Here is a 16,273-nt window from a genome sequence, read left to right on the forward strand (position 1 = left end):
ACTCATACAAGCATAAAGTTGGAAAGGACTTCATGGGTCATTTAGTTCTGTTTACTGCAACTTGAGTCATCATCCATTGTGCCTAATTATTCACTTATGTATGTGGGCATCATAAGTGATGTTGGTGGTCATCACTGGGCATCCTGGGGGTGGGGCAGAGTACCTGCAATTTACAGTGCTATTGATTGCTTCAGAAAAGAGAAGAAGAGTTTGGATTTGATATCCCGCTTTATCATTACCCGAAGGAGTCTCAAAGTGGCTAACATTCTGCTTTCCCTTCCTCCCCCACAACAAACACTCTGTGAAGTGAGTGGGGCTGAGAGACTTCAGGTATCTGAAGAAGTGTGCATGCACACGAAAGCTCATACCTATGACAAACTTAGTTGGTGTCTAAGGTGCTACTGGAAGGAATTTTTTTATTTTTTGTTTCGACTATGTCAGACCAACACGGCTACCTACCTGTAACTGGTATTTAAGGCTGCAATCAAGACGGGTTAGTTTTATTAGCTCAAGGTTGGAAGATTGGAGAAGTACCAACGAAAGAACAATGGCAAGAAAAATTGATGAATTATGCAGAATTAGCAAAGTTAACAGGCAAACTACATGAAAAGGACAATAGTGACTTTAAAAAAGAATAGGAACCTTTCACAACTTACCTACAGAGATGGACTCATTGGCAGGTTTTGAATAAACATTCACAATTTTATTCAAGTAAAATATAAAGAAACACAATGCAATACCACTTAAAGTTATTTAACATGCAGAAGATAACAAATAATGTAACAAACCAGAAGGGGAAGATGAGGGAAGTCAACAGGATGGGGGGAATGTAAAATGTAAAATAGGATACTTGTATTTGCAATTTGGTATAACAAAAGAAATCTAATGAGAGAGAGAGCGAGAGAGAGAGAGAGAGAGACTGGATAGAGTTGTGCAGCAAATGTGTCTTCTGGAATGTAGGCATAATTATTTTTTTTATTAATGAAGTAGGGATTTGGCCATCTCCAATGGCCTAACTGAACATCCCAACCAGCACTGTGGTAGGTTTTGTTCAGTTAGGCCACTCAAGGGTCCCCAGCTCATGTTTGGAGCAAGCAACATGATACTTACCTAACTTTATTTTTAGTCATATGCAGCGAATATACAAGTTGGTTTCTTATGTGCCTGATATGTAGCATTATAAAAAATGAAAAGATAGACAGACGTAAAATTGAGGGAATTAAACCGGTACACTTTACCGACCGTGGCACATTGTGAAACTAGGAGTCTACTAAAAAAAGGCACTGTAATTAGGTCATGTCTGAACTGAAGCAAGGGCTCGAAACTTAAGGTATTATCTTCCCTCTGAGCACTTTTCACAACTACATTTACTGGCTGTGTTTAGCATTTCATGTTCTTTCTCATATGTTGCTCATTTTAAAAGTATGCAGTGGACTCCTGCTGCCACAGGTATTACTTTAACAATGTACTTTTCTGAAACTTGTTGCATATGGAGGAAAACCTGGGTGAAACAGTAGATCGTCAAAGCCAGGTGAAACCAAAAAGCCTATACTGTACTGGTGTCAAGCCTATAAAATGATGGCCTCGGTCCAGTATACCTGAAGGAGCGTTTCCACCTCCATCATTCTGCCCGGACACTGAGGTCCAGCACTGAGGGCCTTCTGGTGGTTCCCTCGTTGCGAGAAGCCAAGTTGCAGGGAACTAGGCAGAGGGCCTTCTCGGTGGTGGCGCCTGCCCTGTGGAACCCCCTCCCAACAGATGTCAAAGAGGAAAACAACTACCAGACTTTTAGAAGACATCTGAAGGCAGCCCTGTTCAGGGAGGCTTTTAATGTTTCATAGATTATTGTGTTTTATTTTTCTGTTGGAAGCCGCCCAGAGTGGCTGGGGAGACCCGGCCAGATGAGCGGGTTATAAACAATAAATTATTATTATTATTATTATTATTATTATTATTATTATTATTATTATTATATTAGCATTCCTGAGGGAATCCTTTCCCTAAGCTTCATATGCACACACCAGGCACTTTAGCACGGACCTTGAGCTCTTTGAAGAAAAGTCTACAAGGACCAGAATTACCACAATCAAAATTAATTTGTAAAAACAAGAACTCCTTGCACTCAGAATATGTTTCCTGGGTGATTTCTAAAAGGAAAAGAAATGTGTAAGAACAACCTAACGATAATAAGAAGTAGTATTGCAGTTAAAAAGCAGATGAATGCAATGAACAAATCTATTGAATTAACAAGACACAATGTATCGCTTATTTGTATTTAAAATACAGAAGGAGTTATGTTTTGAAACCCGAAAGACTGCATAGCAAAAGTGTAATGCTTTTGTTATTATTCATTAATATTCTGCCGGCCCTCTCTTTCTTTGCACCAGTAAGCCAGACAATCTGAGCATGTAATAAAATGCAGGTGACTGATATAAAATTTGTAGATCATGAGGTACTTGGTTGCCTTCTCACTGCACCCAGCCTTAATGTATGTAACACTGTTTTCTGAAGCATTTTGGAACGGTTCAGTTTGAACAGGGTGTTGTGCAAGGCACCATTTGTTTTGCTCCTGTAACATCACAAATAACTGGTTCACAGGAATCTTAAAAAATATTCCTTGTTAAAGAATGAATGTAAGCAAGCCAAACAAACAAACAGCATGCATCTCCTTTTACATTATTTTCAAGGGGAAGGGCAAAAGTGGTGAGTGAACCAATGTTTGATATTCTCATATGATATATTCCAGGCAAACTGGAATTACACGGTAGGAGAAAATCCCATTGTGATCACTTTTTAAATCCCAAATAACTATGGGTATATTTAGTAATCTGTCACTCCAAACATTAATCTGCGCCTGGGTTGCTGCTCAGGAAAGGAAAGTTTGCACGGGAAGCAAATTCCTCTGAGGACAAGCAGCTTTCGTCTTCTAAAAGCAACCTTTTTGGTGAGTCAAGTGCACCTTCAAGTGGGGAAAAACATCTATTAATTACTAGAGGTTTGTGGAAATACCTAAAAAATCGATGTATTCTCTTCCATGGTGAGTAAGGCTATCAAAAATGTTATAATTGATTCTCTAACATCTCTAGAATAAAGAGGAGGGAGAAAGACAGAAATCATTCAGATTCCATTGAGTTTTGTTTATTATTATCAGATTGAGGCCAACACAGTTATGAGCCCATGCACTAACCCCCTGGCCCGGGAGCCAGCCCGTAAATAAGGAGACACGACAACAAATGTATGGGATCAAATTAGGCCACAACTTTATTGATTTCAGATGGCTTAGGCCAGGCACCCCCAACCTGCAGCCCTCCAGATGTTTTGGCCTACAATTCCCATGATCCCTAGCTAACAAGACCAGTGGTCAGGGATCATGGTAATTGTAGTCCAAAACATCTGGAGGGAGGGCCAAAGGTTGGGAATGCCTGGCTTAGGTATTGGGCGGGATCCCTCTCAGCCTGGCTGGGTCTGAGGATGCGCAGGGCAGATAGGTGTTGTGAAGAGGACTGTAAAACAAGCATTTACACAGCGTGCCCCCCACTTCACCTGATGTAGGGAGTTTGACCTTACGCTGCCGCTCTGGGCCAGTGACTCCCGCAATCAACCCTTTAATGGGCCCCTTATACACCGCCACATGAGGGTGCATTAACAATGCTACCCCCCCCCATTCTGAAGATAGACTATAGGATTCCACCGAAGGCCTAAAAACCACCAAAGTTGTGGCAATTGCTACGGGGGAAGGCAAAAGCTGCAGAGCAGGGGAAATTCCTTCCCAGCTCTGGGAAACAGCAACCTTCGTGCAACCGTAGCAAGGCCCGTGGGCCTAGGAAGGAAAAGGTTAGCCTGCAAGGAAACCACATAAAAATCAGAGGAAGGCATGACTGGGTGACACTCCAGAGACCAAATGGAGAGATGGGCAGCTGGAGCCCAGCACTCCATGGTCTTTGCCCCACCCCCAGCTGCCGCCAGTTGGGTAGCCAGGGAGGGGGTGGAGCAACAGCCAGCCAACAACTAAAGGGGGTGTCACCCTGGCACGGGAAGCCCGCTCGGGGTCGCAAAACCCCTCCCACTGATTCGATGAGTGAGTGGTAATTACTTTCAGAAAGTCTGTTATGAGTGTGTACCTGGACTTGCATGTACACAGCCAGCGCTATTGTACTGTATGTTCATATACACAGTGCTGAGAAGTTTAGGATCTTTTGCTGGAGTTACGGCTTGTGCTTGTTATGGATATGTGTTAATCCTTAATGTATCCCCACCCGAAGCTCTTGCTCCAAGAAACAAAGAAAGCTTGGTTTATTACAGAAAACAGGAGTGACAGAATATATAAAAATGCTGCTATGGAAAGCAATATAAGCAGGTAGCAGATTATAATACATACACGTCTTAATTAAAGAGCAAGGGATGCCATAACTTTTCTAAAAGTTCTACAGAAACGTGACCATAGACCAGAAGTAGAGAGAAATGGGGGTGGGGAGGAAAGTATACCTGTCCTTAAAGCAAAGCAGAAGTATGCTGAGTCCTGGGGAGCCCAGGGTAAGTTCTGTCCTGTTGGGGTTATGAGAGCCAACTTACCTTTGAATCATATATATATATATATATATATATATATATATATATATATATATATATGGTCTTTGACCAGGCACCTCTTGAGCAGTGTGAAATTTCAAGCCCTGTGATTGCCAAGCAATCACAGTATGATGAACTGTGGGGTCATCACCTTGGCCTCCAGCTCAGACTATTTTACTTGTTTGAAGGTAGCATTCATCTGAAGATAGCAGGGGGGGGGAGGAAAAGAAAGCCTGGAAGAATAGTGAAAAGACAAGAAAAATCCACCCAAGTACATCTCGCCCAAGAAGTTTTTCCATATCTGCGACTTCCAATTGCCAGTGCTCTACATTTACAGATCGGCTCAAAGGAGCGAAAGAAAAGGCTTCACCAAAGCCTTAGGTGGAGTTTGGACTTGAAGCTCAAGGATCTACCGTACTGAAGGAAGGATGCTGTACCTTTAAAAAGAACAAACAGTTTTTGCTATACAATGACAGCTCATACAGTTTCAGCTTCTCTAATGTTGGGAAAAGGGGGTCTTTCATTCAAATGAAAGAGTGTGTAGAAATGCAGATAGCTGTGATTATTGGGGTATTATATGCGGAGACAACATTGCCATAACACTAGAAGACTGACAGCTTTATTTTCCTTGGTGGTGTTCAAAAGCTTTTTGTAACATGAGCAGCACACAGCGATTCAAAGCTATTTCTCTGAAAGAAATGCTGCTTAGTGGGAATTATCCGTTGCTGGATATTGTTGTGTATGATTGAAATGTCACTCCCTGCCCCCTATATTTAACAACAGATTCAAGCCGATCTTTCCCAGTTCCAAACAGCAGTGGACTGAATACAGCATACATAGCATGAATGTAATTGGTGATCTATTTACTGGCCTATTTATTCCTAGTTTTTCTTAGTTGCCCTTCACCCTGTGGTCCCGGGGTGGGTTCTGTGAAGTAAAACTCAATCACAAAATAATGCATAATGAACAAACCATAAAACCAACAATAAAAGCATGAAGCACAAACTGCAACTGATAACACTGTTTACAGGGAATCACAGAATCATAGAGCTGGAAGAGACCACAAGGGCCATCCAGTCCAACCCCCTGCCAAGCAGGAAACACCATCAAAGCATTCCTGACAGATGGCTATCAAGCCTCTGCTTAAAGACCTCCAAAGAAGGAGACTCCACCACACTCCTTGGCAGCAAATTCTACTGTCAAACAGCTCTTACTGTCAGGAAGTTATTCCTAATGTTTAGGTGGAATCTTATTTCTTGTAGTTTGAAGGGAGGTCAATGAAAAACTCATACTACACTTTTAAAGGCCAGGCTTGGTTCTTGAACTTGAGCCCCAGTTTGCTTATGGCTTCATGCATTAACATAGAGCCCTTGAATTGGGCTCAGAAGCAAATAGAGAAGCAGTCCAGATGCTTCGGGTGCAATAGGAGTTTTTACAACCATAGCGGACTTCATTCCAGCTGCTTCATTCTGCACCATTTACAGCCTCCATGCTATTTATATGCCACTTACCATTGTAATCATCTCTAAACTGCGTACAGCAAACATAACAAATACAATAAGGATAAAATCAGTTTAAAACTACCCATAAAATCATAAATGACTTAAAATGCCTGCTGAAATTACTGATTTGTTTAGGGGGGATCTTGTTATATTAATGAATAAATGGGCAAGGGTGAATTTGGCATAGATTGATGGATGGATGGATGGATGGATGGATGGATGGACGGACGGACGGACAGATTGTGAGCAGCCTGCCTGAAGCATTGAGGGCTGGGTAAGACTGATAAGGGAGTGCTTCATTTTGCCAGTCTGTCATTCAAATTGGAGCCAGGACTGAACTTGGCTGCCACTAGCTGTGTAGCCCTTTTGTGAGTTCTGTTTTTGTGTTTCATCTGTTGATCATGAGAAAGGCTATACCTACTTTAATCCTTGCCTCTGGAGTGCAGTGAGACAAACAGTGCAGTGTATCGGTTGGTGGGGGTTGTGGGAAGGTTGAACACAGCCAGCATAAGATAACGTCACAGGATCCTAAAAGCAGTAATGTTGAGATTGTGGCTAGAAGCAAAAGTAGACAAGGACTTGTTCACTTTTAATAGGTGCACAGAAGAGCAGGCATTACAAGCTGCATCTGCTGAAATTCTCTCTTCTACATCTGCTGTATTTTTTTTGCATCTGCTATATTGTCATCTCTGATACAGTCCCTGTGCAAACATGTATTGTAGGGCAGTCATACTTAGGATTTTCTGCAGCTCAACCAGCCCTGTAGCTGTGCTTTTTTTTAACAGCAGATGATCTACCAGAATTAGGTGGAGAAACATTATCATTTGCTAATTGGTACATATCACACGGCTGTTGAAGCTGCAACAGGAAGGGCCAGTTTAAAAGGTGGTAAACTTGTAGGATTGTACTGCCAGTCTGGGGGGAAAAACCTGTTATCTGTACACATTCTTATGTGACTTGAGACTTCAAAGATGCTTGGCACATGATTCATTTTTTTACAAACAGGCTTCCATGCCCACTAACATGCAGATTTCAGAATGCCTAATTAACATGATACAAAAATAACTGGTGGTCCATTTCTATTTTGGCAGCAGGAAAAGGACATTTAAGTATGTATTTTCCTCTGCAGAAGGCTGGCGTTTGAAAACCTCCCTTCTGGCACAGCTCTTTCTTGTTTTATTTTAGAGTGAGCTAATCCCACAGACTTCTTATCATGGAAAGTCAGTTTAGATTTGTATGTAATTAAACCAGGTTATCTGTCATTCAGCCTAATTAGTTCGTTCCATCTTAATTACGTGTCATTTCCTTTCCAAACTCAGAAGCACCAGACCCCGGAAAGACAGGAGGGTGTGCAGGAATTTTTAACATACATACATACAAGAATTGTTAACACACTCTATTTAAGCAGGAAGAGTTATTCTGCCTTTTAAGTGGTTTGCAGAATAAACACATGTGCAAAAGTGCCAATCCATAGCTGATCCCTGATTTAAGCACCAATATTCCCTTGCATTGCCTTTAATTGAAGCTGGCAACATGATTTTCTTGCAGTGAGATCATTCTTCTTGCAGGGGGTTGGACTAGATGACCCTCAGGTTCCCTTCCAGCTCTATAATGTTGTGATTCTATGGTGACAGGTAATTGACAGGTGGGTAGCCCATCCACCCGTCAAAATCATCTGCAGGAGCGAAGATCTTGCCTTCTGCTTGATTCAGTTCTTGACTATTGTTTCAATCTATTTCAAGAGTACATGCTTAGCTTGGCCCACTATGAGGTCATAAGAAGAAACAAAGGATTTACCCCATGTGTTTCTGTCCAGGTGGACCACTTAAACTTAATCTTGTTCAACCTCTTCCACTACAAAACCTTCTCCAGATAATTGATTGTTGCTGGAATAACTCTGATTGTGGATTATTGGACTGTTCGAAACATTTTATCATTATTTATTCATGATCACTGTTTCATTCTTATACACATTTGAGCTGAATTGCATACCTAGTATTCTATTTTAGATCTCTCATTTTTAGTGATCCTAGAGCAGGCATAGGCAAACTCAGCCCTCCAGATGTTTTGGGACTACAACTCCCATCATCCCTAGCTAACAGGACCAGTGGTCAGGGACAGGGCCATCTTAACCATATCTGGCGCCCTCGCGCCAAGATCCCTCCGGCGCCCCCCGTGCGTGAGGCGGGCAGGAGGGGCGCGCGGGGAGCTGAGAGGCGTGGAGGAGGCAGCCCCAGGCTCCCGCTCCCTGCGTGCCTCCGGAGAGTGACCTGAAGCCGTTCAAAAGCTGAGAGGCGCGGAGGAGGAGGCCCCAGGCTCCCGCTCCCCGCGCAAAGCTCCGGAGGCACCTGGGGAGCGCGAGCCTGGGACCGCCACGCTGCACCTTTCAGCTGTTCAGGCGGCCCCAGGCCAGCACTCCCCACGCGCCTCCGGATAGCTGCCTGAAGCCGCTCAACAGCAGAGGCGTGCGGAGGCAGACACCAGCGTTCGGCGCCCCTTCCGCGCCCCTAATGGCCAGGCGCCCGGGCGCCTTGCGCCACACAGCCCGGGCCTAGGGATGGCCCTGGTCAGAGATGATGGGAATTGTAGTCCCAAAACATCTGGAGGGCCGAGTTTGCCTATGCCTGTCCTAGAGTCTAGCAAAGGGTGTTTGCTAAGGATTTTGTCAGCCTAGGTAACCTTCACTTTCTCTTTCAGTTAAATGTAAAAAAACTCCCATTCTTACAACATTTTGAAGTACAGTAGTCACCAGGAAAGACCGAATCTACTTTTATTGTGCTACGGTGATGTACCGTAGTGGACTGTTTGACACACTACTCATAGCAAACTCAAGTCTGGTGCTAGGAATGCTCTCAACAGGGCTACAGTTAATTCTGCTGCATTAATGGTTATATGTGTATCATACCTTACTTTGCAACCTCAGGTTTGTCCCCAGCTTACATTTGCAAGAGTATACTTATAAAAAAAATGTAACATTGATAAATGATAAATAGAAAACCTTTTTAAATATTTATTAACCGTAACTGCTGGGCTGCTGCTAGCCTTTAGAATGTCTCTTCTTCCTTGCTAACTGCAACAACAACAACAACAACAACAACAACAACAACAACAACAACAACATGAAAAAGAAGTATTATACACAACAGCAAAAGATTGAATTATTGGAGTGAGTGTTAAATTAAATATTGGTAAATGTCACAACAAGCATTTTGGCTCAACAAAATATTCCCTAGAGCATAGAATCCAGATTGCTGTATTAAGCTGGCGCTCACAGCTTTTAAGATTAGTGTTCTTTCCTGCATGAAACTACAGCGCTATTTAAGTACACAGTTGTCACAACTATTGTTAACAAGCTTCATTTCTTTGTTGCCTGCAGATACAGTAGCAGAAAGAAGTGCATTACGAGAACATGTGTATCCTAAACTACGGGAATTCTGCAGGGAAAACTACGGACTTGAATTTCAGGTAGCATTTTCCTCATTAAATATTTAAGTTGTGATGCACATGCAGAAAATCTTTTAGATTGATGCTGTATTGTGGACTTTAAAGTATCATTCTATGCAGAATTTGTTTAAAAAAATAAAAGGGGGTGTGATCATTCCACATGTAGGTGTAGCTACACTTGTGGGAAGGATCAGCTTGGGCTTATTGCAACCCTTTCTTCTCTCCTGCTCCCTGACTCTTGGCTACAGACATATCCTACGGCACTGGCTACTACTTCCATGAGGAGAGTGTCACATGCATATACCTCTACCCCAGGCATCCCCAAACTGCGGCCCTCCAGATGTTTTGGCCTACAACTCCCAAGATCCCTAGCTAACAGGACCAGTGGTCAGGGATGATGGGAATTGTAGTCCAAAACATCTGGAGGGCCGAAGTCTGGGGATGCCTGCTCTACCCATTCCTCTCCTCTCCTTTGTCTCCAGCCCAGTAATTTGAGGGGGCCTTGCAGAAGAGAAGGGAGCGAATGGATGAGCATGTACAAGACATGCACTGGACCCCTGTTGCAAGTAATGGCCAGCATGCTATGGTGTGTGAGTGACTGAGAGCCAGATAGGTTAGCGTAATGATGAAGGCTCCTCACTGCAGATGGTGACAGCAGTTACGAAAATAAAAGACGCCTGCTTCTTGGGAGAAAAGCAATGACAAACCTAGACAGCATCTTAAAAAGCAGAGACAACACCTTGTGGACAAAGGTCCATATAGTTAAAGCTATGGTTTTCCCAGTAGTGATGTATGGAAGTGTGAGCTGGACCGTAGAGAAGGCTGGTCGCCGAAGGACTGATGCTTTTGAATTATGGTGCTGGAGGAGACTCTTGAGAGTCCCGTGGACTGCGAAAAGATCAAACCTATCCATTCTGAAGGAAATCAGCCCTGAGTGCTCACTGGAAGGAAAGATCGTGAAGCTGAGGCTCCAATACTTTGGCCACCTCATGAGAAGAGAAGACTCCCTGGAAAAGACCCTGATGTTGGGGGGAAAGGAGAATGGGATGACAGAGGATGAGATGGTTGGACAGTGTTCTCGAAGCTACCAACATGAATCTGACCAAACTGCGGGAGGCAGTGGAAGAGGAGTGTGTGGTGTGCTCTGGTCCATGGGGTCACAAAGAGTTGGACACGACTAAACGGCTAAACAACAACAACAAAATTCATCACTTGCTGGGGGTGACTTTCAACTTGGACGTATCAGTGGGACTTGAGTTTATAATGATTGGACTGTGCCTATTATTATTCATAAGCAAAGTGGCTTTGGCAGGGAAACACACTTAGCTGCTCCTGCATACATAGGTGTTGTTCGAAAGATGAGTTCTTGTGTCAATTCTAGGTGGGCACCATAGTTTTCCTGCCAGCTTCTCCTTCACTCAACAGAGATCACAAGCTCGTTTTCAACTCCCCTAGCACCCTTCAGACATTTCCCTTCAGACCAGAGCTCCCATCAGCCAAACCAGCCGGGAGGATTGCTGGGGCTGATGAGACTTGTAGCCCAAAACATCTGGAAAGCACCAGGTTGGGGAAGTGATTCATGAGTTGGACACAACAGGAATATTGAATTTTGACCAAATGCATTTGACTTTTAGGTTTTCAACAATGGTTCACAGTTTAACATGATTACAAGATATCAAAAGATAATCTCTAAACAATAAGCAACTAGGAAGAAAAGTAAATGCATCAAAAAAATTTGAAATAACTCCACTGGTCATGGCTAACACTAATGCAAATGAAATGTGTAGAAATCATGGTTTATAGACAGTGGATTAGTTGGGCTAGTTTTTGGGAATCCTTGGGTATTCCCATTGGCAGGGGAACCCACAATTTTCTGAGTTCTCATTTGTAATAGACACATATATGATGTACTCAGTGGAAGGGCAATACCTGTGGCCATTATCTGTGACCTCTGTACATGCTCAGTTCTCACTGGGCCATTTTTGTTTTGCTCCATTAGGTATGCTATTTTTTGTTTTGTTTTCAAAGTATTCACTGACATCGGAAGCAGCACTCCTGTGTGCCTTTGTACTTCTGCCAAACCTGGGGCTTAGCGTAACAATGCTGATCTCTTCATCTTGTTTCTTAGTGACCCTGTTTTGGCTACAATGCTGTCAACATTCACCAGCAGGTTACATTACTAGAGGGAGTAATTCCAGTACCTAGGAAAAGTTATTTTGAAACCAAGTTTTAAAAAAAATCAGTTACTTTCTAATCCTCAGGTAAAAAGGCTGATTTTGATCATTTGTTACATATTGTAACTGTGTAAATTGTAACCCAATAAGGTAACATAAGGCATCATGCAAATGCCTTGAAAAAATATACAATATATTTTACACTTTATGGACCTTTTGTGCATACAATTTGCAGTAGTTCCTTGGCTGTCTATTGTCTCTACAGACTTGGTATCTTATCTTGTCATCAGTTTGAAAACCCAGAATATTCAGCTGGTCAGCCATAAGGGGAAAATGATTTTGAATCAGATGCTTCTCAGCTCCTGTTGGTTTTTACTACAACATTAACGTTGTAGGGCTGTGACACAGAAGCATCAGCTTTGCATAATTTTTAACAAACGAGGAACACACACACACACAAAGATGGGACTAGGTTCTTATGTTGTACAACAGAATGTGTGCATACCTAATCAGGCATCAAAGTATTGCTGTTCAGTGGCCAAATATACTGAATTGCAATGATGTGATTATGCTTGGCACATGAAAACCAGAACTGGGACAGTAGTATGCCAACTTATGCTGAAGGGCAGGCTTTTCGTTTGCAAGTTCCTCTCTTTTTAAAGGTCAGTGGATTGCCTTTCAGTTGCGCATTGTGGTTAAGTAGTTGTTGGTTTGCGGATGATTTTTGTTGCTGTTGTTGTTACTTTACACCCTCCCTTCTAACTTGATATGTAAAGGATTAGACCAGTTACGTGTGTCGGATGCTATAGTTTGTGGCATTTATACATGCCACCTATTTATTCAGGTTCTTATTCAGAAACATTAGCAAATTAAGAGGAAATCCCATCACCCAATACTGGCAGAAGTTCCAAATTTATCGACATTAAAAATCCAGAGGTTTGCTGACTTCAAGGGTAAAGGGGGGGAATCTGCACTTTTGACTTACACATTCAGTACCTGTTTGCAGAGCCAGATGCCGGTGACAAGCAACAGGGCTTAGCTTTTATCACTGTGCTCTGTTTGGGAACTCCCAGAGGCATCTGGCTGGCTATTAACGGAAAACCAGAATACATGGCCCCTCAATCTGATCCAAGAAGAGAATTATTGTGTTTTTAATATTGGTACCTTCAGTGGCTTCCACACCATAAGGTTTTATTTCCACAAGCCGTGTCTAGATCCATTATTTGGGGGATTAGCCTGCAAACTATGTTCAATAGAAAGGAAATCCTAAATAAATCCTAGCATTATTTCAATAGGTTCTACGCTACATTAAGATACTGGTAATAGAGTTCCTTATCAGACATGCCATTTAAAAAAAAAGGTTAGTCCCCAACCTCTCACAATTCTCTGCTTTCCTTCTTTAAGTTACACATCCTTGAGATAATTAAAAGTGCTGTTTAATTCAAACCTTTCTGAATCCAAGAGTTAGCACATTGGCAGAAGCTTGTGATGCGCAATAGATGTTGAAGAATACAATAGTAGGCCGAATTCAGCCGGAGCATCAGAAAAAAATCAATAGGCGTAGTGGGGATGTAAATATAAACAAGAAAGATGTTCAAATGCCTGTGCGGTTAAGAAGACCATGATCTTTAGCAAAACTGTTCTGCAGTACTTATGGTATCCAGCCAGGACACACTCATACCCAGTGCAGAAGCTATCATTCTGGTGATAGTATGCAAATCTCTGCAACTAATTCAAGGAGCAATCTGTGCACACTTAGTAGGATGCAAGCCCCACTGTATTCTGTGGAATGTCTTCCAGATAAACTTGCATAGGATTACCCCTGTTGGTAACTAAAAATTATTTAACTACAGTTGCTATGTTTTAAATCAGGCATCCCCAAACTGCGACCCTCCGGATGTTTTGGCCTACAACTCCCATGTCCCCTAACTAACAGGACCAGTGGTCAGGGAAGATGGGAATTGTACTCCAAAACATCTGGAGGGCCGAAGTTTGGGGATGCCTGTTTTAAATTCTGGAAAGACTGGAGAAGCAGCAACATGGGCTATCCCTGTTCTCTCATTCCTGCAAGAGTTGAAGACCCTCTCTGTTTCAGTGACTGCTTCCCGTGGTCGATAGCAACTGACAGAGCAATCCTATATAGTACTTGCATCATATGGAGGCTGGAAACAAGAGTTTCCACTGTTCCAGTGAAACGTCTGCATATCCAATAAGTGCTCAGCCCAAGAAGGGAAAGGGGAGCAACACAAGTGTACAAAATACCAAAAGTGTGTGAAAATTACAGATGCACTCCCTGTTGTCCGTGGAGAAAACCAGCATAGCCCACCAACCAGGGATTGTACCAGCAGCAGTGTCCCATGTGCTGCCTTGCAATGAACAACAACACAAACACACACCCCATTGCCAGCACATACCCCTGCAAGATGACGTCACAGTGCCCACCCATCAGCTCTATTAGCAATAACCCTCTCGCTGCCAGTCCAAAGACATCCTTCCATACTCCACGTATCCACTGTTTGGGACAACACAGCACCCACAAAGGTCCCAGAGCAGGCATTCTGGAGACCCACCTGGGCAAAGGTTAAGGTTCCTTCCTCGGATCCCAATATGTTGTTGGATTACAACTGCCCAGCATTGAGACCCAAAGTTGACAGGCTGCTATAGCTCCTCAGCTATAGGATTATGCCCTGGGACTGATTCACAACCCCTCCTCTTAATACTCCTGAGTTACCCAGTTCTGCTTCTCATTGTCTTGGTTTGTGTATATGAATTAAGCAACTGCATAAGCGGGGAAAACTATGAGAGAACCTCCACTTTCTCTCCATGCTGAGAAAGAGCTTTTTGCCCCACTATCCTCAGTGTGGTACCAGAGAAAGCTAAGGTGTATAATAAAAAGGAAGCTTATTTCTGATAAGGTCTCTCCTAGGGGCATGACTGAGACCACGGGCCAATATTGGCTTGTGCCTAAATTGCGACCTACAGGCTCTTCAGCAGATTATTCCAAATTTAAAAGGAGCTTCCCATGTAAATTCCACTTTGTCAAAGATGACTTTGCTCCCTTCATAGCATCCTCATTGTGCCACCCCGCAGAGCTTTCCTGAATAGCGTGGGGTGTTTTACAGTCTGGCCCAGGGTAGTTAGCAGAACCAACAGTAGTTTTGCTGTCACTTGTTTGCAAAGCATTTTGAGGATAAAACTGGGACCTTGACTGCACTATTACAGCAGATGGGTTTTGAGAGGTGTGCAGCGCACTGCCTAGTCCTGTTGTGCTGGATGAATTTCAATTAGTAAGGCTTGAGGATGTGGACAAGGTGCTTGGATCATTCAGGGAGACCAGTTGTGCTCCGGACCCTTGACACTCTTGGCTGATAAAAACTAGCAGGGAGGGGACTGTTGGCAATTACTTTCTGGGCTCAGTTCGAAAGTTCTGGTTTTGACCTTTAAAGCTGTAAAGGGGCGCAATGCCTCTGCATATGAGATGACCCAAACCTTGTGACCATCATCTGAGGCCCTCCTTTGTGTGCCTCCTCCATGAGAGGTCTGGAAGATGGCAACATGAGAATGGGCCCTTTTCTAAAGCGCCTCCCTGTTTGCTCTCCCCAGGGAAGCTTGCCTAGCATCTTCATTACATATATTTAGGTGCCAGGCAAAAATATTCCTCATCTCCCAGGCCTCTTTGTCTAATTAAACAATTGGGTCCTTTGAAAGTGCAGGAGGTATTGTTTTTGTTTATTACTATGTTATGTAATTTTGCGTTTTTATATTGTAAACACTGCCCTCAGATGAAGGGCAGTATAGAAATTTAATAAACAGTAATGGTGGTGATGGTTGTGAATTCATCTCATAATGTAGTTTTTCAAGGCTTTGAAGGATGCAGTCCTGTACTCCCTTACTTAAGGGTACATCCCATGGACTTAACTTCTGAGTAAGCGTGCCTAGGGCTGTAGGAGGAGGAGGAGTTTTGGATTTGATATCCCGCTTTATCACTACCAGAAGGAGTATCAAAGCGGCTAACAATCTCCTTTTCCCCTCCTCCCCCACAACAAACACTCTGTGAGGTGAGTGGGGCTGAGAGACTTTAAAGAAGTGTGACTAGCCCAAGGTCACCCAGCAGCTGCATGTGGAGGAGTGGGGACATGAACCCGGTTCCCCAGATTACGAGTCTACCGCTCTTAACCACTACACCACACTGGCTCCCTGTACTGTTGTAGAGTTGTACAAATGACAGTGGAGTTTCATTCCAGGCATCTGGAGCATATAGCAGACCGAAAAGTTTGTAGAGTGCAGCTTTTCTCCTGTTATGACTCATTTCATAGCACATTGTTGGCACCAGCCAAACGATGAGCTGATAATAGCAGCTGCAACACCCCCTCTCAGAGCACTCCACATGCAGTCTACTTGTCTCCTGTTCCCACACCTTCCCTTGTTCCTCCTGTTGCACAGTCCTAGCTCCCACACCCCGCAAATAACCCCCATACTTCATCATGGGGAAAGGTTTTGGGTTTTTTAGCTGATCTCCACATTGGAGCCCTAATGTGTAAATTGCATGTAAGAATTTGCACAGGGGAAACGGTGCGATTCAGC

The 16,273-nt window shown here is 43.2% G+C and overlaps 1 protein-coding gene across 2 annotated transcripts in view; it reads left to right on the plus strand.

The window, feature by feature from the left end:
* NWD2 (NACHT and WD repeat domain containing 2) overlaps positions 1 to 16,273 on the plus strand; it is a 52,417-nt gene that overhangs the window by 16,817 nt on the left and 19,327 nt on the right. For both annotated transcript variants that reach the window (XM_035113495.3, XM_088658653.1), the window contains exon 2: positions 9,448 to 9,536. In XM_035113495.3, coding sequence (XP_034969386.3) covers positions 9,448 to 9,536 — 89 coding nt within the window. The remainder of the gene's footprint in view (positions 1 to 9,447; positions 9,537 to 16,273) is intronic.

The sequence above is a fragment of the Zootoca vivipara genome, chromosome Z1 (genome assembly GCF_965207765.1).
Source record: "Zootoca vivipara chromosome Z1, rZooViv2.hap1.1, whole genome shotgun sequence".
In the NCBI taxonomy this organism is placed as follows: domain Eukaryota; kingdom Metazoa; phylum Chordata; class Lepidosauria; order Squamata; family Lacertidae; genus Zootoca; species Zootoca vivipara.